Source organism: Columba livia, chromosome 13 (genome assembly GCF_036013475.1).
Source record: "Columba livia isolate bColLiv1 breed racing homer chromosome 13, bColLiv1.pat.W.v2, whole genome shotgun sequence".
Taxonomy (NCBI): domain Eukaryota; kingdom Metazoa; phylum Chordata; class Aves; order Columbiformes; family Columbidae; genus Columba; species Columba livia.
Window position 1 is genome coordinate 11,877,946 of NC_088614.1, and position 25,778 is coordinate 11,903,723.

General features: G+C 53.9%; 3 protein-coding genes across 4 annotated transcripts in view; 2 read left to right on the top strand and 1 right to left on the bottom strand.

Annotated features, from left to right (window-relative positions):
• Nucleotides 1-798: 798 nt before the first annotated feature.
• On the bottom strand, nt 799-5,534 carry LOC102093802 (SNF-related serine/threonine-protein kinase). Its single transcript, XM_065029044.1, has 6 exons — nt 5,401-5,534; nt 4,098-4,720; nt 2,645-2,786; nt 2,284-2,496; nt 2,039-2,176; nt 799-1,885 (listed from the first exon to the last, which is right to left on the bottom strand). The coding sequence occupies exons 2-6, from the start codon at nt 4,684-4,686 to the stop codon at nt 1,030-1,032; spliced, it is 1,938 nt and encodes a 645-aa protein (XP_064885116.1). The 5' UTR covers nt 4,687-4,720; nt 5,401-5,534; the 3' UTR covers nt 799-1,029.
• A 2,536-nt stretch (nt 5,535-8,070) lies between these two features.
• AGRP (agouti related neuropeptide) lies at nt 8,071-11,111 on the top strand. The gene is made up of 4 exons (XM_065029049.1): nt 8,071-8,309; nt 9,818-10,008; nt 10,290-10,384; nt 10,828-11,111. Exons 2-4 carry the CDS (start codon nt 9,834-9,836, stop codon nt 11,017-11,019), a joined length of 462 nt encoding a protein of 153 aa, XP_064885121.1. The 5' UTR covers nt 8,071-8,309; nt 9,818-9,833; the 3' UTR covers nt 11,020-11,111.
• Nucleotides 11,112-12,582: 1,471 nt separating this feature from the next.
• The window catches only part of ATP6V0D1 (ATPase H+ transporting V0 subunit d1), a 33,959-nt gene continuing 20,763 nt past the window's right edge, over nt 12,583-25,778 (top strand). The window contains exons 1-2 of one of the 2 annotated variants that reach the window (XM_021290740.2): nt 12,583-12,807; nt 22,448-22,619. In XM_021290740.2, coding sequence (XP_021146415.2) covers nt 12,678-12,807; nt 22,448-22,619 — 302 coding nt within the window. In that variant the 5' untranslated portion in view covers nt 12,583-12,677. Of the gene's footprint in view, nt 12,808-22,328; nt 22,379-22,421; nt 22,620-25,778 lie in introns of those variants that run through there. The other variant, XM_065029048.1, reaches the window with a different exon arrangement.

The window sequence follows — 25,778 nt, forward strand, 5'->3', positions numbered from 1 at the left end:
GCTGAAACCCTGGGGGGACCCCGCACTCCCACAGACCTCACTCCCCCAGAAGGGGCCGTGGTGGTGGCTGCTTTCCCTCTCCACGGGGACAGGGATGTGACCGGGGACACCAACCAGGCAGGGCAAAAACAGCCCTGGGCAGGGAACCCCCCCTCCGATACACCCCGCGCCCATTGCACGTCCCCAAAACAGCCCCCCGGCCCCCTTGGCTCGGGCAGACGCTCCCGTGCAGCCACCCCCGGTGCCCCGGCCTCTGCAGGACTGGAGGACAGGGGTGTGTTTGCAACGAGACGTGGCACCCGCGTCAACCCACGAGCTTATTTTATTATTGAACCGACGAACTTCGTTTCCCAGCGGCTCCGATCCCTTCCACGCGCGTGTGCCGCACAGCTTCGGCCCACGCCTCCGTCGTCATTCATTTCTTGCCAGCAAGAAAACAAAGAGATAATAAATAGGAAGCTTATTTGCGGGGGAGGCGCAGGGGACAGCCGCGGGTCACACGCGGTGCCTGGTCCCGGCCGGGGGGGACGGCGGGGGGGCTGCAGGCAGACAAGCGATTGCCACACGGCCACCGCGGGCAGGACAGCCTGGGGCCATGGGCGCTGTGGGGAAACCGCCGTCCCTGGACGGGGTGGGGGGGGATATAGCAATCTCTATTTAATTACATTAAAATAGACTATTTTTAAAAATTATTTCTAGTAGTTAAAAAAAATGCATCACGGTCCATCCAACCCTGGCGGGGCCGTGAGCTGCCCCAGCAGCCCCAGGGTTTGGGGACACACCGGTGGGTGTGGGGATAGACCCCAACCCACCTCACCCCGGCCCCGGGCAGTCCCATCCTGGGGGTCTGCCCCAGCCCGGTCCCCTGGCACCGCAGCGGGTGTCCAGGGTGGGTGCTGGCAGGGTGGCCACCACGGGTGACAAAGCAGAGTCACTGTGTCCCCTGCCAACCCCATAGCCACTGCTCCATGGGGCACAGGCAGGACCAAAGCAGGGAGCGGGTGTCGTCCCGCACCCATGCCCCAGGGCTTAAATGACATGGCAGCAGTTGAACTGCCCCAGGGAGAGGAGACTCTCCTTGGAGCTGGGCCGGATTTTGAAGGCCAGGGCTTTCTCGCAGAGCGGGAACTGCAGGAGCCTGTCCCGCAGGCTGCCCCCCTTGCTCTTGCCTGGGTCCAGCTTGATGACATTCTCTGCAACCCCCTCAATGCCCCCCAGGCCCAAGTTCTCCACTGACCGCCGGGCTGGGCTGGTGGGTGATGTGGGCCCTGGGGACTTGCCCATGGGACCTGGGAGGGTGGCGGGGGTTGTCTGTGTCCCCTGTGCCCAAGGGACCCCAGCAGGGCTGCTCTGGGGTGGCGGGGTGGCGGCTCTCTCCCTGGGGGGCTCTGCCAAGGACCCCCCCAGCTCCATGTTCTCCCTCGTCCTGGGGACCTCAGCTCCATCCTCCCGTGCCACCAGGGGACCCCGACCCGCACTCGCTCCCTTCCCAGCCCAGGCTGCGCCCAGGCGCCCACCCCGGCCCCCCAGCTCGGGCCCCGGCCCCCAGACCTCCCCGCGGCCAGGCGGGCGGTGGGCACGCAGGAAGGCTCGCATCTGCTCCTGGTTCAGCGAGCTGCTCTTCCTCTCCATGGTGCTCGGTCTCCCCTCCTCCTCCTCCTCATCCTCCTCTTCCTCTTCACAGATCTGCTGCAGGGCTGGGGTGCTCTTGGTGATGGTGGTGTCAACGGCAGGGACCTTCAGCAGGGTCCCAGGGGTTTGCCGGCCAACAAGGTCCGCTCCGGGGGGCAGCCGGGGACTCATGGTGAGGCCACCTGATGCTTCCGTGAAGGGCGAGAGGCCACCAGCGCTGCTTGCGGGGCCAAATGTGTCTGATAAGTTGGTTCTGAGAAAGGGGAGGGATGGAGGTGTCAGCACCCAGCTTGGCACTGTGAGGGCTGTGGCGAGGAAGGGGACAGAGGACCGGCCAGGATCTTACACTGGGGAAGCTGGGCTGGCACAGGGAGGGCCATGGGATGGGGGACAGTGGGGGGCTCACCTGCTCTGCACCTCCTTGGCCAGGTTGTAGACGAGGCTGAGGCGGTGGCCCTGCTTCTCCTGCTTCTCCCGCAGCATCCTCTCCGCCAGCAGGAAATACGTGGCTGTGATGTGGTTGTAGCGGTCAGCCTCCAGCGCCCTGCGCGGCACCAAGGGATCCGCATCACTGCACGAGGGACACGCTCAGGGGGACCCCCAGAGCCCTTCACAGTGGCTTCCGCTTTGGCACCCCGCCCTGTCACTCACTCCTGGATGGTGTCCCGGTCCGCGATGTTCCCGCACGTCATGGCCTGGAGGATGATTTCGTGCTCCTCCTCGGACACGCGCTTGTGGGAGGTGAGGGGCAGCAGGCAGCGGCTGGCGGGGGACGGGTCCACCCCCTGCAGCCACGCGTGGCCCTCGATCTGCTCCAGGGAGGCTCGCTGCTTCGGGTCCCGCTGCAGCATCCTGGAGATGAGACTGATCGGGGGGAAAGGGGTGACGCTGCAGCACACAAACCCCAAACTCAGCAACTTTACCCCCCTTTCCCAGGGACAACCCCTGGGGACAAGGCTCCCACCCCCAGGGGCAGGAGTCGGGGCCGGCTGGCAGGGGGAGCAGTGCTTACTCCGTGCACTGTGCCGAGACGTGTGGGGGGACGGTGTAGCGACAGTCCATGATCATGGTGAGGGTCTCACTGTCGTTGGCCTCCTGGAAGGGGGGGTGGCCGCACACCAGCATGTAGAGGATGACCCCCAGGCTCCAGATGTCTGCAAGAAGCAGCAGCAGATCGAACCTGCCATGGCTCAGGTGAAAGCCTCAACCCCAGGGACCCCAGGGGGCCACCCACCAGCGCCGAGCCAGCAGAGAGCAGCGCTTGCTGGGATGCTCCCACATTCTGCCCCACGGACAGGGGGATCACAGCCCCACCAAGGTGGGGAAGGACCTTCCCCATCCCCACATCCAAGCAAGTCTCAAGGGGCTTCACCAAAATACTTGAAGTCTTATCCCCTTTCCCAGGTCAGCCCTGAGCGCCATCCCCTCCCCAGTCACCCACCCATTTAATGTCATTACTCTGCTTCCCAGTTACCAAACAGAGTCCAGCCAGAGCGGGATCACTGCCCTGCCCAGGGGACAGGGACAGAGCCAGGGGGATCTTCACCTGCTCCTCCTGCTGAGTACAAATCTGGAAAAGCGCTTTTTGAGGATGCTGAGCACACCCCAGGGCTCTCTGTTAATACCTTCAGCTTCTTAAGCTAAGTGCCTGCATTTGAAAATCTCTCATCTGTGCCGTTGTTCTCCTGTCATCTCCCTTTGCAGTGCCACCAGCTTATTTTTCTGCTGTCTCCACAAGCCATCCCCGTTTTCAGCTCTGGAACCGCCTCTCCCTGAGCCAACGCTGGGCTTTTTCCTTTAAGGGCTCGTGTTTTGTTCTGCTAAATCTTCCTGCCCTTAATTCCAGCAGAGCTGGCTCAGGTCCCGCTTTCTCTCCCACGTCCCCGCTGTCCCAGCAGAGTCTCTTGGTGCCCCCAGCCTTGCTCCCTGTGCCCCGGGATGGTCTCCCCAGCCCCCTGCACCCTGGCCAGGGGAGGAAGGGTGCTGGGAGCCATGGAAAGGAAGCAGTTTTGAGCACGGGGATGGAGCAAAGGAAACTTTCGGAGCTCCTCCACCCAAACAGCAGCATCCTGAGCAAGTTTCCTTCCGGCATCACCCCCCCAAGTAATCGCTAGCACTGGCCTGCCAGCAGCTGCACCCTCACGCTGCTCCTCCTGAGCCCCAGTGGATGCCACACCAGGCCTGCAGCCTGCTTGGGCTTTTCCTCCTCCCTGGCATGAACCATTGACCTGCAGGATCTTGGCGGGTGCAGGGATGGTCACTGCGGGGAGAGCCACCCTGTGCCAGGGCACGGCTGGGCAGCTGAGCACCCAAGGGACGGGGTTCCTCCTCACAGGGACAGCAGTGCCACCGGGGCGCGGGGCATAAGGGGCCAAAAGTGAGGTGGTACCCGGCCAGCAGGGCCACGCTCCAGGCAAGGGCCACGTGGGAGGCACGTCCCCAGGGACGCACCCCACCGCCCTTACCGACAGCCGGGGCATCATACTCATCCCCAAGCAGGATCTCGGGCGCCGAGTAGGCCAGCGAGCCGCAGCTGGTGGTGAGCATCTTGCCGGGTTGGAAGCGGTTGCTGAAGCCGAAGTCAGTGAGCTTGACCACCTCCTGCTCCTGGAAGAAGACCACGTTCTCGGGCTTGAGGTCGCGGTGGACCACGTGGAGCTTGTGGCAGTAGGAGATGGCGTGGACGATCTGGGCAAAGTAGTGCTTGGCCCGCGCCTCGGTCAGCCCGCCCTCGTGCCGCATGATGTGGTCGAACATGTCCCCACCGTCACCCAGCTCCAGGATGAGGTAGAGCTTGGCGTGGGTGTCGATGACCTCGTAGAGGCGCACCACGTTGGGGTGCTGGACCAGCTTCATGCAGCGCACCTCCTGCAGGAGCTGCCCCGCCGCCTCCCCCGCCAGCTTGCTCTTGTCGATCACCTTGACGGCCACCCGCTGCCCGGTGAAGACGTGCCGCGCCAGCTTCACCACCGCAAAGTGGCCCTTGCCCAGCGTGTGCTCCAGGTCGTACAGCCCCGCGATCTTCCCCTCGCCGCAGCCCTGCGCCCCAGCCATGGCGGTGGTGTCAGGCAGCGACGGGCGTCGGGCGCTGTTGGCGGGGGAGCTGCTGATCAATGTGGGGTCTGGAGGATGGGGCACCCCCAAATACCACATCCCCCAGCACTCCTGACACAGGCCCCAAGCACTGCAAACACCAGGATCCCCAGGACATCACTGTCCCAAACACCCTGGGCACCCCTGACTCCTCACCTCCAGTCCCTAGACATCCCAATACTCCCGCTTCCACTCCTCAGCACCCTGGGGTACCCCAATACTGACACATCCAGGTCCCCAGCACCTAGCACCCCAAAACCCTCACCTTCAGTCTGCAGCACCCTGGATACCTCCATACCCCCATCCCCACTCCCCAGCACCCCTGGGCATCCTGATACCCCCAAATCCAGGTGTCCAGCACCATGGCACCCTGAGCACCCCAATACACTTACACCCAGGTCTCCAGCACCCTGGGCACCCCAATACCCTCACCTCCGCTCCCAAACATCTTGGGCACCCCAACGCCCCACCTCCAATCTCCCACCACCCTGGGGTCCCCCATACCCCTGCCTCCAGCTCCCCAGCACCCTTGTCACCCCCCATACTCCCACCTCCAGCACCCCTGGCACCCCCATATTGCCAGTCCCCAGGTAACCAGCACCCTGCTCACCCCCACACCCCGATCCCCCCTCCAGCCCCCGGGCAGCCCCGTGTCCCCGGAGCCCCCGCACTCACCGCCCGCCGCAGCTGGAGCCGCCGGGGCTGCGGCTGCCCGGGCGCGCCCGCCCCGCTGACGTCAGGGCGGCACCGGGCTCGCGCCTTAAAGGGCCCGGTGCGCGGGGGCTGAGCCCGGGGCGATGCTCATCGCACCTTCCGCAGCGGAGCCTTCGGGCGGGGGCTCAGCCTGGCTTACTAAAGCCCGATTGGGGCGCATTAGCGGTACTGAGTGAGGGCCAGCAATGAGCTAAATGAGCCGCCTGCCTACTGCGGCCAGTTCCAGGGAGAGAGGAAGAGCCCCGGTCTACGCTTTGCATCCATCCCCCGTGGGTGCCGCCATGGGACAGGCTCCCTCCTGCCCAGCTCACAGGCATCTCCATCACCTGCTCTCACCCTTGCTCAGGGCCAGGAGCACCGAGCTGGGGTCGCAGCCCCAGACCCGTGTTGTCATCCTCCCAGAGCCCCGTTGTCATGTGTAGCCCCCCCCGCCATGATCCCTCTTTTCCTGGAAGCAGCCCAGCAAGTGGCCGGCCGCCTCATTTAGCTCGTTACTGGCCGTGGGGATGCGCACAAAGCAGACGTAGCTCCTGCAGATTAAAAAGCTCTCAGCGCTGCCATCCTCGTTACCGCTAATGCCTTCCCAGAAATCCTCCGCCCGCAGCCCCGCAGGCTGCAAACAGGCCCTAATGAGCTGGGTTGTGGGCTCTGCTTGGGGGCTGGCGTGGGCTGGGGGCAGTGTGGACTGGGGACCCGATCCTCCCGGGGCTGGGGATGGAGGAACTGGGAGGATTGGACTGCCAAGCAGCTCTTGCCATGGGAATGGGGCTGGATGGGGCACCCAGCACCTGCCCAGGCTTCAGGAATGAGAGTGGAAATGGGAACAGGGGGGCTGCCAAACCTGCCTCTGACCCAAAATGGGTCTTCATCCAGACATGTGGGGTGCAGGGGGCAGCTGGGTGCTGTGCGCTGGGGGACCCACCCATGTGCTGAGTGCTTCCAGCAGCCACCTGCAGCTGGAAACTGAACCCCTCAGGTCTTGTCCCCACATTTCCTTGCAGGGCTGAAGCCACGTGAGGACACGGGTGTCTCCAGAAGCAGCCTGGCCAAGTGGCTGACCTGGGAGCGGGCAGCCTGCAGGCAGGTGGAGGGGGGTGCCAGCGGGAAGCAGAGGAGTTGGCAGCCCCTGGGTCACTGGGTATCTGGGCAATTCACCACCCTGGGTGTCCACCTGGGGATTCAGATGGGAAGGTGATTCCTTCCTGGCTTGTGTCGCTGGGATTTCTAGCAAACGACTCTCAGATCTGCTGCCATCAGTGCAGGATGGGACTGTGGAGGCCCCGTGAGCAGCATCTCCCACCGCAGGACCTTCTGGCCCTGGCTCCTCTTGGCAAAAAGCCCATGTGTGTTGGAGTTGTGTCCTTCTCCTGACGGGGAGCTGGGTGCTGCAGGTCCGTACCCTTGCAGCTGCCTGTTGTACACATGCCAACGCTGCTTTGAAGCTCTCTGCTGAAACGGCAGGAGCAGGCACGTGGTGTGCTGGGATGCTGCAGCCATAACACATCCCCTGCAGCCCTGGCTGGTGAGACACTGCAGAGCTGCCGCCTCCTCTAGTGCCCAGCCCTGTGACTGATGGGCTGAGGCCGCATCAGGCTGGCTGCAGCTCCCTTTGGTTTTGGAGTGGCTCTCAAAGGTCTAAACACTGAGAAGCTCAAGGAGCCACATATGATGGCTGTGAAATCCAGCATTAACGTTGTGGAGAACCGCGCAGCTGGTTCCTTCCTTCCCCCAGTGAAGTCGAGACCATGGGAGCTCCGAGAGCTCCCAGCTCTGGGCAGCTGCAGGTTTTCCAAAGGATAAATGAAGGAGAGATGCAGTTAGCAGAGGTGGGAGCCTAGGGAACCCGCAGACAGCAGGTGGTCAGGAGTTGGAGAACTTCTAGAGGCTCTGGACTGTGGATGCCTGCCTGGAGCTGTGGGTGGGCAATATTCCCTTTGAAAACTGGTAGAGAGCTCAGTGTACCTTGGGAGAGAAAGGAGCCTGTAGACCTGGTGTTTTTCTAGCTGGTAACTGGAAGATGTCCTCAGGGTGCGGATATTTGCGTACAGCTGGAAAGAGAAGCGGTCTGGAAGGGCGGTGGGGATCACTCCCAAGAAATAATGGAGTTTGGGGCTGGGGGGATCTGTTCCTCCCCGCAGCTGTGCGGGGTGCAGAGGGGGATACTGCCTCCCGTGCATCGCCCGATGGCTGCCTTGAAACAAAGAAATAAACTTAACAGCAGAGTCATTTATCCTGTTAAGCAGCGTTCCTTACTGACAGCGCTGGGAAGCTCTGGGGATCACCCTCCATAAGTTCTCCCAAGACTGGATGCTCTTGTGTTGCTTATATTCACATAATTATTACATATCCATTAGAATTTTTGAAAAATTTTACATGCAATACATCTATACTAAGAAATAACTTATGATGTTAGTTATAATTGTTTAGTTTCTCACTTACAATACATCTATTAATTATTAGTTACATATAAACTAAGCACTCTGCTTCTGAACAATGTATTACTTAATCTTCTGTCTCTTTCTTGTCATGTAGAAGGATGTAAAACTTGAAAAATACCCCTTCATTTTTGCAGGTGGTCAGAAAGCATTTGTCATGTCAATTGGCTAATGATGGATACGCCTTTTGTAACTCAGAGTTTACGTTAATTTAGCAGCTTTTCTTCAGCCTCTCCAGCCAAACAAAGCCCAGTTTCCAGAGAAGCCCACCTACCTGGTAGTTAGCAAAGTCATGTGGCTGCAGCACTTAATTAAAAGCCAATATAAATTCCAGTAAGGATGCGGGGAGGAGGACGTTGAGGCAGAGAGCGGTAGCGGCGCTCCCAGCGAGCCCGGTGGAGCAGCGACTGGCAAACCCCCTTTCCGCTCGGAGAGGTCAGTGCTTACAGCGGGAAGGGACTGGGGGTGCTGGGGTGCGATACCCATGGCTGTAGTGCTCGCCAGCAAAGAGCCGGGCGGTTTTGTGGGGATGGGGAGGTGAGGAGAGCTCTGGGCTGCTGGAGCCAGGGCTGGAGCCCCAAGGCTGCCAAAGCAACAGTCATTGGGTTTTGTGGGTCTTGGCTGCTGGCAGTGACTGAGGATCCCCCTTCCAGCCCCTGTTCCCCAGCCTCACCCTGTGCTCAGCATTACAGCTTCATCTTCACCTTCCTCCCTTGTGCTGGATCCCCTCATGAGCAGGGAGGGGGGAACAAGGCCTGCTCTGGGGGCAGGTGAAAAACGCAGGCTGGTCCAACCAGGGGGGCACCTCGTGATCATGTACCCATGTACCAGGAAAGGGAACTTTGCATCCCAACGCTTCCCGCACAGAAGCCATGCGGCCAAGAGTTGGTGGGTTTTTCAGGTGACTGGGTGGCACGGAGGGGCCTGAGACCCCTAGGAGGGTCTTGGCTATGACATCCAGCCCATTGCTGCTGTCCTTAGGCAAATCCACATCCCCACCTGCTCTCTCTGCCAGCCCCTGCGTTACACTTTATTTTTTCAAAGCCCCACATTTGTTTATTGTGGCCAAACCCTGTGGTGTGGTTGCCAAAGGAGTTGTAGCAAAGGAGTTCATCCTTTCCCAGGGACTTTTGGGGAGATTTCTGTTCCAGCTGCAATATGCAGGAGGTCTCCCATGTTTCAACCATGTAATGTCGCTTGTTGTAAACTCACCCATAAGGCTGAGCATGGAAATGTGGCTCAAGGGCTGGTGGCTGAAGAGTGGGAAGAAAAGGTGGGACTAGGAGAAGCAGGTGTTAAGAGGAGCTAAGCAAGAAGCAGCGCTGTGCTGGACCCTGGGTGGTGCTTCCCTCAGCGCTGCCGTGGAAAATGGCACAGGATGGAGCTGCTGGTGGGTACACAGCTGCCTTGGTGGCAGTATGCGGGGACCTGGTGATGTCCCAGCACTGGCTGTTGTCTGCAAGGTCCTGGTCACACGCCCCAGCCCAGTTGCAGACCAGGCAGCAAATATTAGCTTGCGGTCTTTAAAACTAGCGGCACTTCCACATTCTGTGAGTGCAGGTGCCTGGCAGGAGGCGTGTTGGATGTTTCAGCCGCAGCCTGTGCACACACAGATGCGGAATGCACAGCACTGCAATGGCCTGGAGGTTCTGACAGCTGTGCATAGGGCAGGGAGACCCTGAACTGCTGCAAAAATGCTCATGTCTCAGTCCAACCTCTGCTGTTCAGCCTCCACAGCTTGATCACAAACGTGCCCACACACAGGGTGCTCCACAGCACATCTGCAGGGTCTGTGTGAAGCTCCCAGGCATGTGGTGCCCCAAGAAAGGCTCTCAAGTGCAAGAGAGCAAACAGCCTGGTGTGGTGGCTGCACTGGCACAGGCTGCCCCCTGCCAACGCCGTGCTGCTCGGGCCGTGATGCTGACCAGGAGCCCTCTGCACAGGTTGTCCCCCAGGACCATGCTGAACGTGCTGCTGCTGTGCTGCGGGCTGCTGCAGGGCATCCAGGCCATCCTCAGTGCTGACCTCAGCCGCAGCCACCTGCAGAAAGAGAATGGCAGGCTGGAGGGGATCGACAGAGCTCACTACTCCAGCCTGCTACAGAAAGTCAAGGAGATGTCTGCAGAGCCGGCGGGTGAGTCCTGTGGCCCCCTGTCCTCCTGCTGCCTTCCCACCAGCCCCTTGCTGATGTGGCCCCCAAAACAGAAGAGGGGACCCCACACCTGGGGTCAGATGCTGGGGATCCCCTCAAAGCAGCACAGCTTCTGTTGCTGTGGGAGCAGCCTCATCCTTCCCACTGCCCTGGCAGCCTGCAGGGAGTAGGGGGCTTTCATCTGGGGGTGGGAGGGAACACAGCCATGGGAAGCAGAATCAGAGCAGGTCGCCCCAGCAGTCTCCTCTCTCTGTATCTTGCAGGAGCTCTCCCCAGGTTGGGGTTTGAGCCAATGGCCCAGGACGTCCAAGAAGCCAATGGTGACCTTGTGCGGAGAGCCAGCACACTGGAACCACAGGTAACGCTCCCTCAGCTTTCTGACAGACACCCCCAAAGAGCAGGGTGGCCTCGGGCCACAGCAGCCTCTTCCGTGCCCCTGGAAGCCTCCACAGAGCAGGAGGCCACCGGGCAGCGCTGTGTCTTGCCTGGCTTGGACCCCAGTCCCTGTGTTGGGGCAGCAGGCATGGCACCAATCACTGAAGTCGAGGCTGCGCTTCAAAATAAATGTGTGCATAAAGGCCTTGAGATGTGATGGATGAGACAGTGATGCTTGCAGAGTGCCCATGGGGCTCAGCGGTGATTTCCAATCGTCTGGGCCCCAAGTTGAATGTGACAGAGCTTCCCACTGTTGGCAGCGGCAGGTTCCAGCAGCCACTCTTGGCTTTCTCACACACATTTGTTTCTGGTGTGGCGGCTCAGCACCAATCCTTTCCCTCGTCCTCCTCCTCCTCTCTCTCTTAGGCGACATCCGCAGAACTGCAAGCCGAAGGGCGAGAAGAGCGCGCCCCCCGCCGCTGCATCCGCCTCCTCGAGTCCTGCCTTGGCCAGCAGGTCCCCTGCTGTGACCCCTGCGCCACCTGCTACTGCCGCTTCTTCAACTCCGTTTGCTACTGCCGAAAACTCAGCACCGCTTCCTCCTGCGGCAAGAACTGACCCCCGTGCCGCGGGGCCGCCTGCTCCCTGCCCGCGCGCGCTGCCGCCTCCTCCGCAGCTCTAATAAACCAGCCGATAGCAAAACCTGTCAACGAGCAGGAAAGGTTGAATGTGTTTGGCTGGGATCTCAGGGGAGAGGGGTGGCAGCACGGTCAGGGTACCTGTGCCCAGGTGGGCACTGCGTCCACATGGCCAAGAGTCCAGGGCACCTCCACATCAAACAAGCAGCTCCTGGAGGGCCCTTCCTGGCTGGATGAGTGGTCTCCCAGCAGGAGGGGTACAGGTATCCCACCCAGCACAGAGCATCACCTCCTCTACCACTAACCCATGTGCCACTGGGGAGTAAAACGACGCTGTGAAAAGCCCTAAAAACCCACAGGTGGGTGCCAGGGGAAAACCTCAAGCCTAGTGCACAGGTGAAGAGATGGCTGAGGGGGTTTCAGCCTGTTCCCTGGAAATGGAGGAGGTCGCATGGGGGAGTGCGGCGGGGACGGTGGCCCCGGGCCTGCCGTCCCCGCTGCTGTTGGCCACCACCATCCTGCTCTCCACCACCATCTCCTCAGGCTTTTCTTGGGTTCCAGTATAAGATAGGGAATGACCTATTAGAGAGCAGTGTAGGGGAAGGGGGCCTGGGTGTCCCGGGGGACAGCAGGGTGGCCATGAGCCAGCACTGGGCCCTTGTGGCCAGGAAGGCCAATGGTACCTGGGGTGGGTTAGAAGGGGGTGGTCAGTAGGTCAGAGAGGTTCTCCTGCCCCTCTGCTCTGCCCTGGGGAGACCACACCTGGAATATTGTGTCCAGTTCTGAGCCCCCAGTTCCAGCAGGACAGGGAACTGCTGGAGAGAGTCCAGCGCAGGACAACAAGGATGCTGAAGGGAGTGGAGCATCTCCCGTGTGAGGAAAGGCTGAGGGAGCTGGGGCTCTGGAGCTGGACAAGAGGAGACTGAGGGCTGAGCTCATTAATGTTTATAAATACATAAAGGGTGTCAGGAGGATGGAGCCAGGCTCTTCTGGGTGACAACCGATGATAGGACAAGGGGCAATAGGTAACAACTGGAACACAGGAACAACTGGAACACAGGAGGTTCCACTCAAAGATGAGAAGAAACTTCTTCACGGTGAGGGTGGTGGAGCACTGGCCCGGCTGCCCAGGGGGGTTGTGGAGTCTCCTTCTCTGCAGACATTCCAACCCGCCTGGACACCTTCCTGTGTAACCTCATCACAGAATCACAGAATGTCAGGGATTGGAAGGGACCTCGAAAGATCATCTAGTCCAATCCCCCCACCAGAAACACCTATCCACCTCATTATGTCCTCATAAAAGGCTATGAGGTTGGTCAAGCACGACTTCCCCTTGGAGAAGCCATGCTGACTGCCCCTAATGACCCTCTTATCCTTGATATGCCTTGAGATGGCACCAACAATAAGTTGTTCCATCAGTGTGGGTGTTCCTGCTCCGGCGGGGGACTGGACCGGATGATCTCCGGAGGTCCCTTCCGAACCCCGACATTCTGCGACTCCGCGACTCTCTGACTCCTGTGAAGGAGGGCGGGGTGACGCGCGCGCTGCGTCATCACGTACGAGCCGTGCGCGGGTCACGTGAGGCGCTGGGGGTGGGTCCGGGGGAGGGGGGGGGGATAGGTCTCTCGCCTGGTCGCCATGTCGTCTTTCCCCGAGCTATATTTTAACGTGGACAATGGCTACCTGGAAGGGCTGGTGCGCGGCTTTAAGGCTGGGGTGCTCCGGCAAGGGGACTACGTGAACCTGGTGCAGTGTGAGAGCCTGGAGGGTGAGTGGCGGTGGCGCTGCGAGGCGGGCGGGGGGCACCCCCCGTGCGGAGGGGGAGGCCCGGCCGGTTCGCTGAGGGGAAAGCCCGGCTGGGGTGAGGGTGGAAGGCCGGTGGGGAGGTGCGGGGCTGCGTGGCAGTGGGAAAAGGCCCCACAGCGGTGTTTTTAAGGCGTTATCCCCTCTTCACTGTTTGGCTGAGCAGGCCCTTGGTCCTTCCCCCCCGGCTGCTCTCCCTGAGCTCAGCTGACTCGGTTTCCCGTGTGATTGCAACAGCTGATGCGGCGGTTTGAGGAAGCTTAAGCTCCCGGTGACTTTGGGGTGGCCACGTAGCTCTGGTGCGTGTCTAGTGGTTGCTGGGAGTCTGGCTGGTTTGTCAGGCTTTGCTGATGATTCTTCTTCAGCGCTTTTGCTTCCTAAATGGCAGGCAGCACAGGAAGCCTTTTTAAATCCAGAAGTAAGATTATTGGGGTAACTTAATCCTTGATACCCAGGATCAGTTTTTCAAGAGATTAGTTTGTGCAGGGAAATACCTACTGTTATTGAAGGATAGCTATGGAAAAAATTCTGGTGCAGATGTTAATAAGTTCACTGGTGAACTACCCTCCCCTTGTAATCTTGAGGTCTCTTTTGAGGCTAATTCCAACTTCCAGCCATTGTCTCTTTTCTAGATCAGTGTGTACAAACCTGGAGAGCTGTGAAGGTTTTGTGCAGTGATGCTCATTACCTGTGGTCAGCTCATCATCTTAATTAGACCATGCTAAACTATTCCTGTGTATCAGTGACCTTCTTAGCAGTTTTCATTCCTTGGTGTCCAGAACCTGGATCACAAATCACAAAGATCAGAACCAGGTCTCTGTTGAAATAGATGAGAAACATACCTCTCCAAAGAGACTGGTTGTTTTGGTCAATGGAACTATAACCATTGGATCATTCTTTATTCTGAAAATACTAGTTAAGAATCAGCTTTATCGAACATCATCGCTGAGGAATTTAAATTAAATTGAGTGTCTAGAGGGATCCTTGGCCAGCTGAACCCTGGATGCAAGTTACCTGGAGCTGCTCACACAAATGTTAAACAACAGAATGGGAACAGAATGTTGTCATGTGCCTCAGTCTCTGCCTTAAAAGTACCCAGGATATTTTTGCTTTGGAGAGGAGCCCCCTTTCAGCTGGACATTTTTGCAGCTCTCTCCTTGCAGCAGTCTCTGTCGTTCTTGCTGTGGAGCCCAGGGCCTGAAGGAGGGCAATGGGAGGTATTCCTGTTCTCTGGCTATTCAGAATTCTCAGCATGCTTTAAACTATCACTTTATCACCTTCCCTGCAGATAATTTCCTCTTTGGAGTCTTTATGTGTTCATAGCTTCTCTTTTTTCACCCTTCCTTGCCTTCTCAGCCAAGTCACGTAAATGTAGGTCTCCCTCGGAATGGTGTTTTCTGCGTTTGGAATGAGTTTGTTTGGAGTTCCCATGTGTTTGTCTCAATATTATTACTGTCCCATCCCTGACAGCTCTCTGGTGGCTGCTGCTGCGCTCCTTGTCAGGCTCCATTCAGAGCTTGAAGGCAGTTCTGACTTCACTGCCAATCTCATCCCTCCTCCACTTGCCTTTCTGTACCTCTGTGCTCTTGCAGAAGGATTTTTCTTCAAAGGAATGTTGCTCTTGGCCACTTACACAGGGCTGTGGTCACACAATTTCTTTCATCTGTCCCTTTAGTTCTATTTTTCCCATTTCAGTGCCCATTTTCTGTGCTCCACAGACGTTTAACGTGCACTTTTTCTGTACCAGGTGCTTGTCTGCCCTAGGTCCGGTCAGTGGCTAGCTTTTTAGCAGCTGGAATAAGTACTTGGGTGTGAAATACTCATACATTCTTCTCTATAATTTCTGTTTTGTCTTTGCTGTTGCCTCTTGAGTGTGAGTGTGGCTCTGCAGTTAGTCCCAGTCCTGGAGCAAATTACCACCTTGGCTGTGGAGAAATCCTGAAGGACCAAGGCTGTTCCGGGGCTGGCCCTGAGAACCAGGTGTCTGGCTGGTCACTGGTATTGACATTGCTTGGAGGATGTTGTGCTTCAAGGTCTGAAATGCTGCTCCCTCTTGTGTGCTTGGATCTCTCTGGAAGCACAACCAAATTGACTTCTCTGTTTCAGGATTTAGACTCACCCCTTAGCGCTGCCAAAAGGAAGAGGTCAAGCTTTTCTGTGTGGTCCTCAGTTGTTTCTGCTTGTCTGATCTCAAAGGGGGCAGATTTGAGCTCTCACATCTTGATGAGTCAGAAATAGAGGCAAATAGGCTCTGTATGATCAGGCAGGCTGAGCTGGCTTTAAGAAGGGTCAGGAAAACATGACCAGCATGGAAGGGAGGGTGTGAGAGCTGTTTTGGTTTAAGGTTTTTCTTGAAACCCTCGGCAAGAATATGTTTAATCCTTTCTTTCAGCTCCGGAAGTCCTTTAGTTGTCTCTCAGGTCCTTGTGTGCTGTACCCCTGTGCTGGGTGTTGCTTGGAACCTACTTGACCCTCTCTGTTGTAGCCAATTCCTGCTTCTGACACAAGGTGTCAGTGAAGGACTTAGAGTTGCTTTCCTCTGTTGCAGTGGTGTAAGCATAGATCTATTCTTGAGTGGAGTCTGTCTTGGATAACCAAGTTTATGAATCACCCAGATTTCTGCTGTCAAAAGGATGGTGAGCCATCTCCGGCTTCAAAAAGCCACGGTAGCTTGTCAAAGGTCTGGTACCATCTCTGGAGAATAAAAAGCTGTTGATGCAGTTGGACAGTGGTGCTGCCTTTTAAGAAGCAGAGCTCAGTCTGAGACCGGAATGTAAGTTATCAGCAGGCCAGTGTGATAAAGGCGATTGGTAAGGTGAAATCCAGCAGCAGGACGTGTCACCTTCTAGCTGGGTAATGAGGCTGTGAAACAACCAGTGGGGAAGCGGCAGAGAGTTTGCTCAAATTTGTTAGTGTGGGCCATTGTTGGGGAGAGACTTCCAGACACTGCATGTTTCCACCACCACCTCTCTGTGTATGTTCCTGTTCTGTCTGTGCAGTTGGCTTGACTGGGGACTTGCACACCATATGGAACCAGTGGTGTGCATGTGGAGGTATGGGATCTGTCTGGTCTTCGGCTTAAGCTGTGTGTGAAACTAGTCTTATGCCCCCACAGGGGTCTGTCATGTTTTATTTGTGCATCTCAGCCTGCAGTTTAGCAGTCTGCTGTGGATTTGTCCTGTGAAAACTCTTAGGTTTTTGGTCTTCTGTCTCATTACGGCAGCTGGAGGGCACAGAGGTCTGCCTGGATGGTACCCTCACATGTGCAGAAGCTCTGTTTCCTGTCAAATGCATCTGTAGCGATACACAGTGAGCACTGAACTCTTGCTAAAGGGCTAGATGATATGGAATCAACCAAGACTGGACAGGTTGGTTGGTTGGTTTTTGAGTCTTGAAGAGTATTTCCAGGGTTGCTCTGCATAGTCCTTGCTGCCCAGAAAGGAAGTGCTGCTTTCAGTCAGCTCAGGAGTGGATTGATAAAGGGTTGCTGTCCTAAATGCCTCTTCAGTGTAAAGACATCCACTGCTCCCCCACTCTGTCCTCTTCCCTCTTTCTCCATGCAGAGAAGAGGTGATTAAATATATTGGAGTGTACTGAGCCCATGGCTGATCCACTTTGGGTGAAGTCTGTCTGTCTTCCTGTTGTCTCACCACAGGACAGCTGGACACACTGGAGCAATGACCTGGATGAGCAGAGCTGTGGGCTCTTGCCTCCAACAAGTGGGTGTTGGGGAGTGTGTCCTGTGTGCATCGGGCTTCTGCCGAGTTCAGTGTGTGCTTTTGCTTTCATGGTCCCAAGGATCTTTTTTTCTCCCCTCTTTGCTTTCTTGTGTTATGTACTGAGTGCTCTCCATATCTCCTTTCACTGAGAGAAGAGGGGAAGAGGCTGTGCTATCCTTCTCTCTTCCATTTTATCACTGTGGTGCTGGAATTCAGGCCCCAAAAGGCTGGAGCTGGCTTCTCTTTCAGCTTAACTGTGTGGGCAGTGCGTCCTCTCTTGCGTAGAGAAGTTGTGTTGCTATCAGAGCTACAGACTGCTTACAAGAGTGCTTTTGGCACCTTGGTCCATGGTGGAACTCATGGTATTCTCGTGGGTGTGGAGGGAATGGGATGGATCCTTTCCTATGCAGCTCCTTTGCTGTACAACTGAGCAAGGAGAAACCACTTGGTGATCCTCAAGCATGGTTGTGCTTTGATCCATCTTGAACTCTGAGAATGGTTCAGTCCAAACCCTGAACTTGATGGTGTGGAAGCCAAGCCATAATGTGGTAGGGATCTTTTGAAAGCATGAGGATGATGCTCTCTGTCTCCTGGCATCTTGGAGCCCTTTGTGGAAAGCTGACCCTTGCTTGCTGGGACTGTGCAGGAGGACTGGCCCTGTCCCCAGGAGCTGTCCCCAGATGAGGCAGAGTGTGTGGGAAGGGTGAGACCCGAGGAGGGTACAGACCATTCCTGTCCCACGAATGCTGGTGCTTGTGCCACAACAGAGCAGTAGTCAGAAGGCTGTCCTGCTGATCTTGGGACTTTGTCCTGTGTCCTCCAGTGTAACTGCTCGCTGGGGCTGGTTAATCAGCTGTCCTGTTAAAACAAGCTCAAGGAAATCACTATTTATTGGAAGAAAGATGGCACTTCCATGGCCTGCTAAATCATGGTGGCAAACAAACACTGTGGTCTCTGGCTTCCTGCAGGGTTCAACAGAGGCTCTTTGCTGTTTGTTCTGGCCTCCTTTACTGGGCAGAGACCTGCTTCATAGCTTCTCTGAGCTAAACTTCAAGCAGCAGCTGAGGTCAGTTTCTCAGCACTGGTGCAGCTTCAACCCTTGTTTGGGTCCTGCCCCTCATTAGAAGATGATGGTGTCTGGGTTTCCTGGCAGGTATTTCCACTTGGCAGCCTGTTGGTGCTTTCCTCTTGTTTTTCATCTGCTGTTGACTCCTGCAGTGTGAGACTGTTTTCTGCCTTGTTTCTCTTAGCTTCTGAATGATTTGTTGCCTCTCAAACAGCTGCACTAGGTGCTGAGACAATGTCCTGTTGGTTTATGTACTGGACCTCTCATGTTACAGCTGACTTAGTGTGGTCTGCTGATAGAGAAGAGAAAAAAGGGTATGTAGGGGTGAGGATGCATGCAGATTAGGAGAGGTTACCTCGCCTTCTGGAAGGATCAGTAGAGAGCTGTCTTTTTGAAGGCCTCCAAAGGAAGCAAGACCTGACCATCCTGGGTTCAAAGCTTTGAGAGGGGTGAGTTTAACCCCAGGAGGGACTGGGCTAGAAACACAGGCTGCTGTTTGGTACAGAGGACATCTCAAATAAACGTGAAGAGCTAGAGGTAAACCACTGGTGAGGAAAAGGGCCAGAGAAGACATTTCTCTGTGTCCAGCTTGATCCAGAGGAATTTGCTGCCTGACAGCAGGAGAGGTGACACATCACTGTGGTGGTGTGCAGCCACAGAAGGGGTCTTAAATTCTAAGGGGAATGATGGGTCTCTGTGTGCTTCTTGGGTGAGATTTCAGAGAAGCAGCTTCAGGAGTGTCTATGGTGGCTATAAACAGACCAAATGGATGACAACATACCGGTAATGGCTGCAGCCTTCTGAATGGAGATGTGGGCAATATAGCTGATCTGCAGACTGCTGTGTAATCCCTCAGCTGCTTTACTGCCTCAAGCCTGGGAGATGCCAAACAGTATTTTAGTTTTTATACATGCAGAGATGGCCCTGGGTGCTTTGGAGTGAGATGTTGGGATTACAGGGGTTAGTTGTGTGAAAACATCAGTTCAGCTTGGAAGTTGCAAAAGCTAATTCCATGCCTATGTGTGAGAAGACAAATCTGTCCTTGCCTGGAAGTGCTTGAGCCCTTAAACTTAATTCAAAGCTCTGCAATGTGGTTACAGGAGGATTCTGAGGAAGGAAGGGATGGAAGGATGAGCTGGTGAGGCCATGGGTCACTGTCTGAGTAGGGCTTAGAGGACAGGCTTTGACTGACAGATGTCTGAAAGACTAAGTAATGGTTTGATTCCTTGTTATGACAAAGCAAACTTGCAGGAGAGGATAGTATTATTGCTGTGGATCTGAAGTCCCTCAAGAAAATGTCATCTGAAATGTTGAGGTGTGGTGTTGGCACAGTGGTGCGTTGAATTAAGTTTTGGTTGTGTTTGTGCCTCATGTACAGCCAGCTGCATCCAAACCAGAGGGCCTGATCCGAGAGCTGAAAGGAGGTGGCTGTAAGTACATGTCATGATAATCTTGAGCACTACCCTACTTGAATGCTTAGCAGCAAAGGCTGTCGTTCTGAGAAGCTGTCATGTTCTTGCACAAGGCAGCTTTCTGGGAACTGTGACCTGGCCATAATTTACCAGCTTTTGTGGGGGAGGAGGGAGATCAAAAGCATTGTGGTAATTCAAGTCCTTCCTTGCCAAATGCTGGCTCAGTGTGCTTCTTAAAGTGCATGAACCGCTTGGAAAAATGCCGAAACAGGCAAACGTATCTCTCAAAAGCAATGGCTGGGTTGAAGCTGTGTGCTGCTGTTAGTCAGCATCTGGAGGAACTCTCCGGGAGTGGCTGGGCTGTAGGTGTAGATCTCTCCCTTTCAGCAGGCAGCTGGGGAAGAGGCACGACAGAAGACTCGCAGCCAGCATCTTGTCGACATGCAGCGTGTGGGATCTCTGGCAGCCGCCCTTGCCGAGGTGCTGCTGTGGCTCCCAGAGGCCAACTCCAGCTGTGTCTGAACTTGCGTTAGGAAATAGGAACTTCAGCGTTTGGAGAGCTTGAGGCTTGCTCGGCAGTGGGTCCACTTGGTAGTCACAGTGCTACTGGGACAGCTCTTCTGGCAGGGGATTTGTGAAACCACAGGATTAGTCCATCTTATTAAAAACTTGCAAACCCCCTTGGATAAGGCTCCGTGACTGGCCCAGCAGCTGGAGGAGGACAGGCTCACATAAGGCGCTGGTGCACCCTGAGATGCGTTGAGTCAGGCTTTATAAATCCAGTCCAATTTTTGGAAAATATGTTCTGTTCTGTCTGCTTGGATTCTAAGAGATTCTAAAGAGTTTAGTTTCTGCAGTTTGTGGCTGGCCTTCCCCGTAAAAATCAATTCCAAGTGTTATATAAACGTGGCCCTTATTCCAGTTGCAACATAATGATGTGCTGGCTCTTGTGCTGTGGAGTGTGGGAGCAACCCCCTCATCGGGCAGGACAAAATGCTCTGGCCAAGCAGCCCATGGGAGCTTGCTTGGAGCTGTTGAGGGAGAAGCTGCGAGACACAGCATGGAGTTCTTCGGTCTCTGGTCTGAACGTGATGCAGTTCTGACCTCCTGGCAGTGGATGGTACAGCAAACTCTACTTTTTTTGTTGCTGGGTCTCTAACATCAAGTAACCTGATAGTGAGGTCACTTCTTGCAGCCTCAAAAGTAAGACCAGAGTTGCAGGTCACCACACCAAAAGGAACTGATGGTTTTGGTGTAGCAGAGTTGGAGTTGAGGAAACAAGCTGAAAGCTTTGGAAGCTTCCCTCCTGAAGCAAGATATGGTAAGATATGTACTAGCTGCTTCCTCTCCAAGGTCCTGTATAGCTGCAAAAGAACATCACATGCATTTTTGGGCAGCCTTAGTTTACATTAGAGCTCTGCATAATTATGGAGAACTGAAAGCGGGAGGTACATTAATGTGTCTACTACAGTCCCCTCTGCCTTTCCTTGCAGCCTGATTTTATGGGTGCAATACTCTTACCAGGATCCTTTCTCTCATATTTGTTGAGAAACTGTTGAATTTTACTCCGTGCTTTTTCCAGCGTTTGCTTAAAGCAAACTGATCATGCCCTGATCTGACAGTGGAACTTAATTTCAACTCGAACTCAAAGCTCATCATCCAAAAGCTTTCAGAAAAGGGACTGAAACTCATTAAGATGTAATTCGGGTAGATTTCCTCTCTGTAACTGTATCTTAGCTGTCAAAAATCAAGTAATTGCAAAATAGATGGGTGAGAACTCTTCACATGCAGCGTGCTGCCCATGAGCTGGGTTTTTTGCAGGGTTTGGGAAGCATTACTGTCAATAAGAATCCTGTGCGGGCTGCATGGAGGTGAGGAGCATTCCGAGTTTCGGCATGATCTGGTGTTTAATGTTGTGACAAGGGTCATATTGAAAACTCCATTGTCTTGAGTTATCTGGACCATGTCTTCCCACCTCAAAAACATGGTAGAACAAACCACAGCTGTTCAGTTGCAGCATAGTCTGAGAAGCAGATATCTAGGTTAAGTTTCTGCCTTGCTTCAGTCATGATGCACATTGTTGGGCAAGTAGCTTTCTTCATTGCATCCAGAATTCCTTACTAAAAGTAAGAGTACCACTAAACTCTGGGTCCTTGCTCTGACCTCGGTGCTGTGGATGCTTGTGCCATAATGCTGAGGACTCATACGGTTCAGTGGAAGGGAAAGGCCGCCTCAGTACTCCTGCTTCAAAGAAACCAGGGAGAAATGTCTTTTTGTTTTCTCTGGACAGTGTGTTCACATCTGGTTTGACTAAACTCTTCCAGCTACTCTCCTTTCCCCATAAAGGTCTTGAATCCCTAGGAGGGTGTTTGCCGAACTGACCCTCTGAGGCGAAGCTGGAGGAAGATGAACATTATGTACCAGAGCAACTAGTAGAGCTTTGAGGAGTAGGCTTACATGACGTTCCTCAGTTCTGGATTCAGTTTTTCCATAGAGACGTTTAAATGCTTTTGGCTCAAATAGGGCTTTTATCTTGACAGAGCTCAGCATGTTGTGGTTGCTTGTTGGCCAGGACTGCAGCTTGGTTGGGCACCTGACCTGCAGCAAGGGTAACGGAAGAAACGAAAGTTTCTTCTACTTGGAACTGGGAGAGGGAAAGGCTTCTGAGCATGGTCCTCCATCCTGGGCAGTGGTTGCTTACCATACGAGATGGATTTAAATGGCCTTTGTCTTTACCAGCCCCTCTCTGCCTCTTGATGCCTGACTTCTCTTTATTAGTGCAGTTATCTGGACTGACTTGATAATGTAATAACTAGCTGCTTTATAATGCCAAGGTTGCTGTTTGTGTCTCTGACTTTGAAAGTTTTTCAGATCCCTCCACATCACTAGTATCTGAGGAAACTTGCTTGTGGGTGCAGATAGGTTCTTGGTCATGATTGCTTCGGAGAAGCCTTCAACCAGGACCATTTAGGCTAGAAGAAGTGCTTAATAAGTGTGTGGTTTTGTTTTGTTGTGTGGGTTTGTGTGTGTGTGTGTGTTTGTTTTTGTTTTCTAGACTTCTAGCAAATACTTCCTAGAAAATCAGTAGCTTTCCACCTTGATCAAGCATAGTGGACAGGAGGCACAGGTGTGTGCTTGGTTATACAGATAGTGTCACAGTTCACTCTTTAAGATGGGGCAACGCTGATGTGTTGAAACACTGAGCTTTTGCTGCATTTGGATTGTCTGTGATAAAACCAAGCACAAATGTTAAGTGGATGACTTATCACATGGGTTTTGTCTAGGTGATCTTTCGGAGAAGAGAATGCCTAGAGAAGTGCTGAGGAACAGCTTTCTTGGGTATGCTCAAAAAAAAATCCCAACCCCAACACAAACCCTGTAGAATGGAATTATTCTTTCTTTTTTCAGACTTGAAACTGCACCTCCAGAGCACAGATTATGGGAACTTCCTGGCTAATGAAGCCTCCCCACTCACCGTCTCTGTCATAGATGACAAACTGAAGGAGAAGATGGTGGTGGAGTTTCGTCACATGAGGAACCATGCGTACGAGCCCCTAGCAAGTTTTCTGGACTTCATCACGTGAGTACCAGCTGTTCAAGAGCAGCATTTGAAATGCTGATGTTTTTCCAGACTTGAGGGCTCTCTGAGCAGCTTTTGACACTCAGCCCTGGAGCTGTGATGTTCTGTGCAGATTCTTGAATGAAACTGTTTTGGTTGTATATAGAGATCTCAAACCAGCAGCACAGTATCAATACCCTGTTTTCCCAAAAATAAGACAGCGTCTTATATTAACTTTTGCTCCAAAAGATTTTACTTTATTACCTGCGTAGCTGCCTGGACACTACTTAAATTGTCTTTTTTAAATGAACTGTAACCAGGGCTTATTTTTGGAGTGGGACTTATATTTCAAGCATCCTCAAAAATCCTGAAAAATCATGCAAGGGCTTATTTTCAGGGTAGGTCTTACTTTCAGGGAAACAGGGTAGGTTGTTAAAGGCTTCTGCTCCCAGGGTGTGTGTGCTTCCTTGCTGCATAGTTGCCTTCCACTGCAGAACTGTTTCAGTCTCTGATAGGGCTGTCACTTCCCCTTGTCCCTTGCATTAAATGTTCCTGGGATTTTCATAACGTGATCCTGCTGCAAAAAGCATACACGTGCTATGCATGTGCATGACAGCAGCTGCCTGACCCACTGAGGTTGATCAGCCTTTGTCAGGGCTGCTATGATCCTGCTGTCCCACTCCAGGGGCTGTAGGCCTTCGTCCAGCCCCAAAGCAGATTGGTTCAGGGAGTTAAACTGGACAAAAATTGAACAACTTTTCTCTTTTGGGGTTAATCTTTGGCTGATTTATTTCTCAAGCAGCTCAGTGAGGTCCAACAAACACCAGAACTAGGGCAAGGGAGGGCCGGGAATGTGTAGCAGGGAAAGACAGGGCTGCAGCAGCCTCAGCACATCTCTGTCAGTGCATGAAAAGACATGGGGTGGATGCACTTCCACGGCAGGTTCAGCTGACGTTGAAAGCTTGAAATAGCGCAGTGTTCTCACAAGTATCTTCTCCTAGCAGTTTTGCACAACCCTCTGCTTCCCTGTGCTCTTGTTTTAATCAGTCATAAAATGAACTTCCTAGCCTTGGTGGGATGCCAGTTGTGCTAGTTTGCATCTGAAACATGGAAGTAAAATTGTCTTTTTTCCTGTTTGTTCCTGTAAGCTCTAGTTTGGCTTGCAAGCTGTATAGGCAGTGGCCTTCTCTAACTAGTAAGGAGATATGGATGGACGAAAGTGAATTTCTTGTTCAACAGAACATGACTTTAACTTGCATCTCTGAGAAGATGATCTACTGACATTGTGAAGCTTCCCATGCACATCCCAAATAGTTGGAGTGGAGAGCAGCTCTGTTCAGAGGCTGACAGCGAGTACTTGTGCCATTAGCCTTCATCTTACCCAGGCTTGTGTGTGGGCCGTGTCATTAGAGATGTTTGGCCAAAGGATGTTGGCAGTGCTGGGGATGGTGTTGTGCCTGTGCACACAAGAGGTTCTGCGTCATCCTGCTTGCCCTGGGTGACGCTGGGACAAGCCTGTGCCACTTTGTCTTCCTCTCTGGATGGACACACAGTCATGATGGGGTGATTTATCTTTGCCTTTTCAACATTACTATTTCCCACTCCTTTATTTTAGGGTAGTTAATGAAACTTGAAGAGGAAATGGTAAAGACAGTTCAGGGCAAGTGAGGTACCAGGTGGTCAGAAGAAGAAATTGTACTCGACCAAATATGTCCATGTGCTAAAACTATACAGGCTGAACTGAAATAGCAAATGGTAGAAAGATATGGAAAGTTTTTGCAGGGCTGCCTCCTGCAGGAGGAAAGCTTAAGTTCACGGGGACTCTCTCGGGAGGTGCATTGGGTTGTAAACAGAGATTTTTCAAAATTGAGTGGAATTGCAGGAGGTGTGTCTGGCTTAAAATGGAAAGAAATGTTTTGTAGCATGTCGCCTTCAGCTCTGAAATTCACTACTACCTTTGTGTAAGTACTTACATTTTTTGCCTTATTCTAAATGTTGGATAACCTTGCACAAGACAGGCCCATTGAGGCTGGATAAACACTTGGGTACCGTCTCACCAAGAGTGGCTAAGGTGTAGATGGCTGGTGCCAGGTGGTGGATCAAGCATTTAAAAAAGTGAGATTTTCTTTTTCAGTCCCGCTGGACCTCTGGGCTGGTTTTGAGTTGATTGACAGGTGACTGTTGTGCTTGTTCTTGGAGGCTGCTCAGATCTTGATGCAGGGTACGTTGCTGAGAAGATGTGGGGAGCTGTCTGATCTCAGGAGAAGACATGGTCTTGTCCCCTCTGACTGTTCCGTAGCCAACCTGCCTAAGTTGTGCCGTTCATCCCCACGTGGGACCATGCTATGTCATTTCTCATGTCTCTTCTAAGTGGCCCATGAACTAGGTGAGGACACTGGAAGGAGAAGCAGCAGTGGGGATGGTGCTGGGGCTCTGGAGCCCTAGGAGGATGTCTGTGCTGGTGAGCTCTCCTTGCCCAGCTTCGAGGAGACGAGGCAGCACTGGCCATGACTTGCCGGAAGGTGGCACTCCCGTCCTATGGCTGCCTGTCCCCAGGTGTGTGCTGTCCCAAGAAAGGTCACCTGTGGAGGTGAGCAAGAGTTAACTTTTCTCCTGAGCTTAGGGGAAAGGACAGTGTTTAAAAGCACATGAAAAAGAAATATCTAAGAATGCAGCTAGGCAGCAACTCCAAAGCAAGATCTTAATTCCCCATGTCTCTTGCTGCCACTGAGTTTGATGATATTGGGTTTTTTTTGGTGTGGATTTCTTTTTTTTTTAAGTCCTGTTGTGCTCCTCTCCTGGAACCACGCTGACTCTTTCCTGGCTCTGATCCTCTCCAGGAACTCTTCTGTGGCAAGTGTTGTGTTGTTAGTACCAAAATATTGAGGAAGTTGGCCGATTTCCCTTTTGTTTTTTTCAAGTGGTGGCTGTAGATGGCGGCCTCTGCCACTGTGTGTTGTGGCGAGGAAAAGCTCAACTTGTTGAGCCTGTGACAGTCTCTATAAAACACCTGCTAGCCCTGCGTCTTGCTGGGAGGTTGCTGGTACTTCCCTGTGTTTTTTAGCCGATCATAGTAGTTTCTGACCAATAGGCACAAATTGGCTGTTAAGATCTCTGCTCCAACGCAAACAATTCACTGCTTGGCTGAGGGAATGCAGTGGTGTTCTGTAGGGCAGCGAC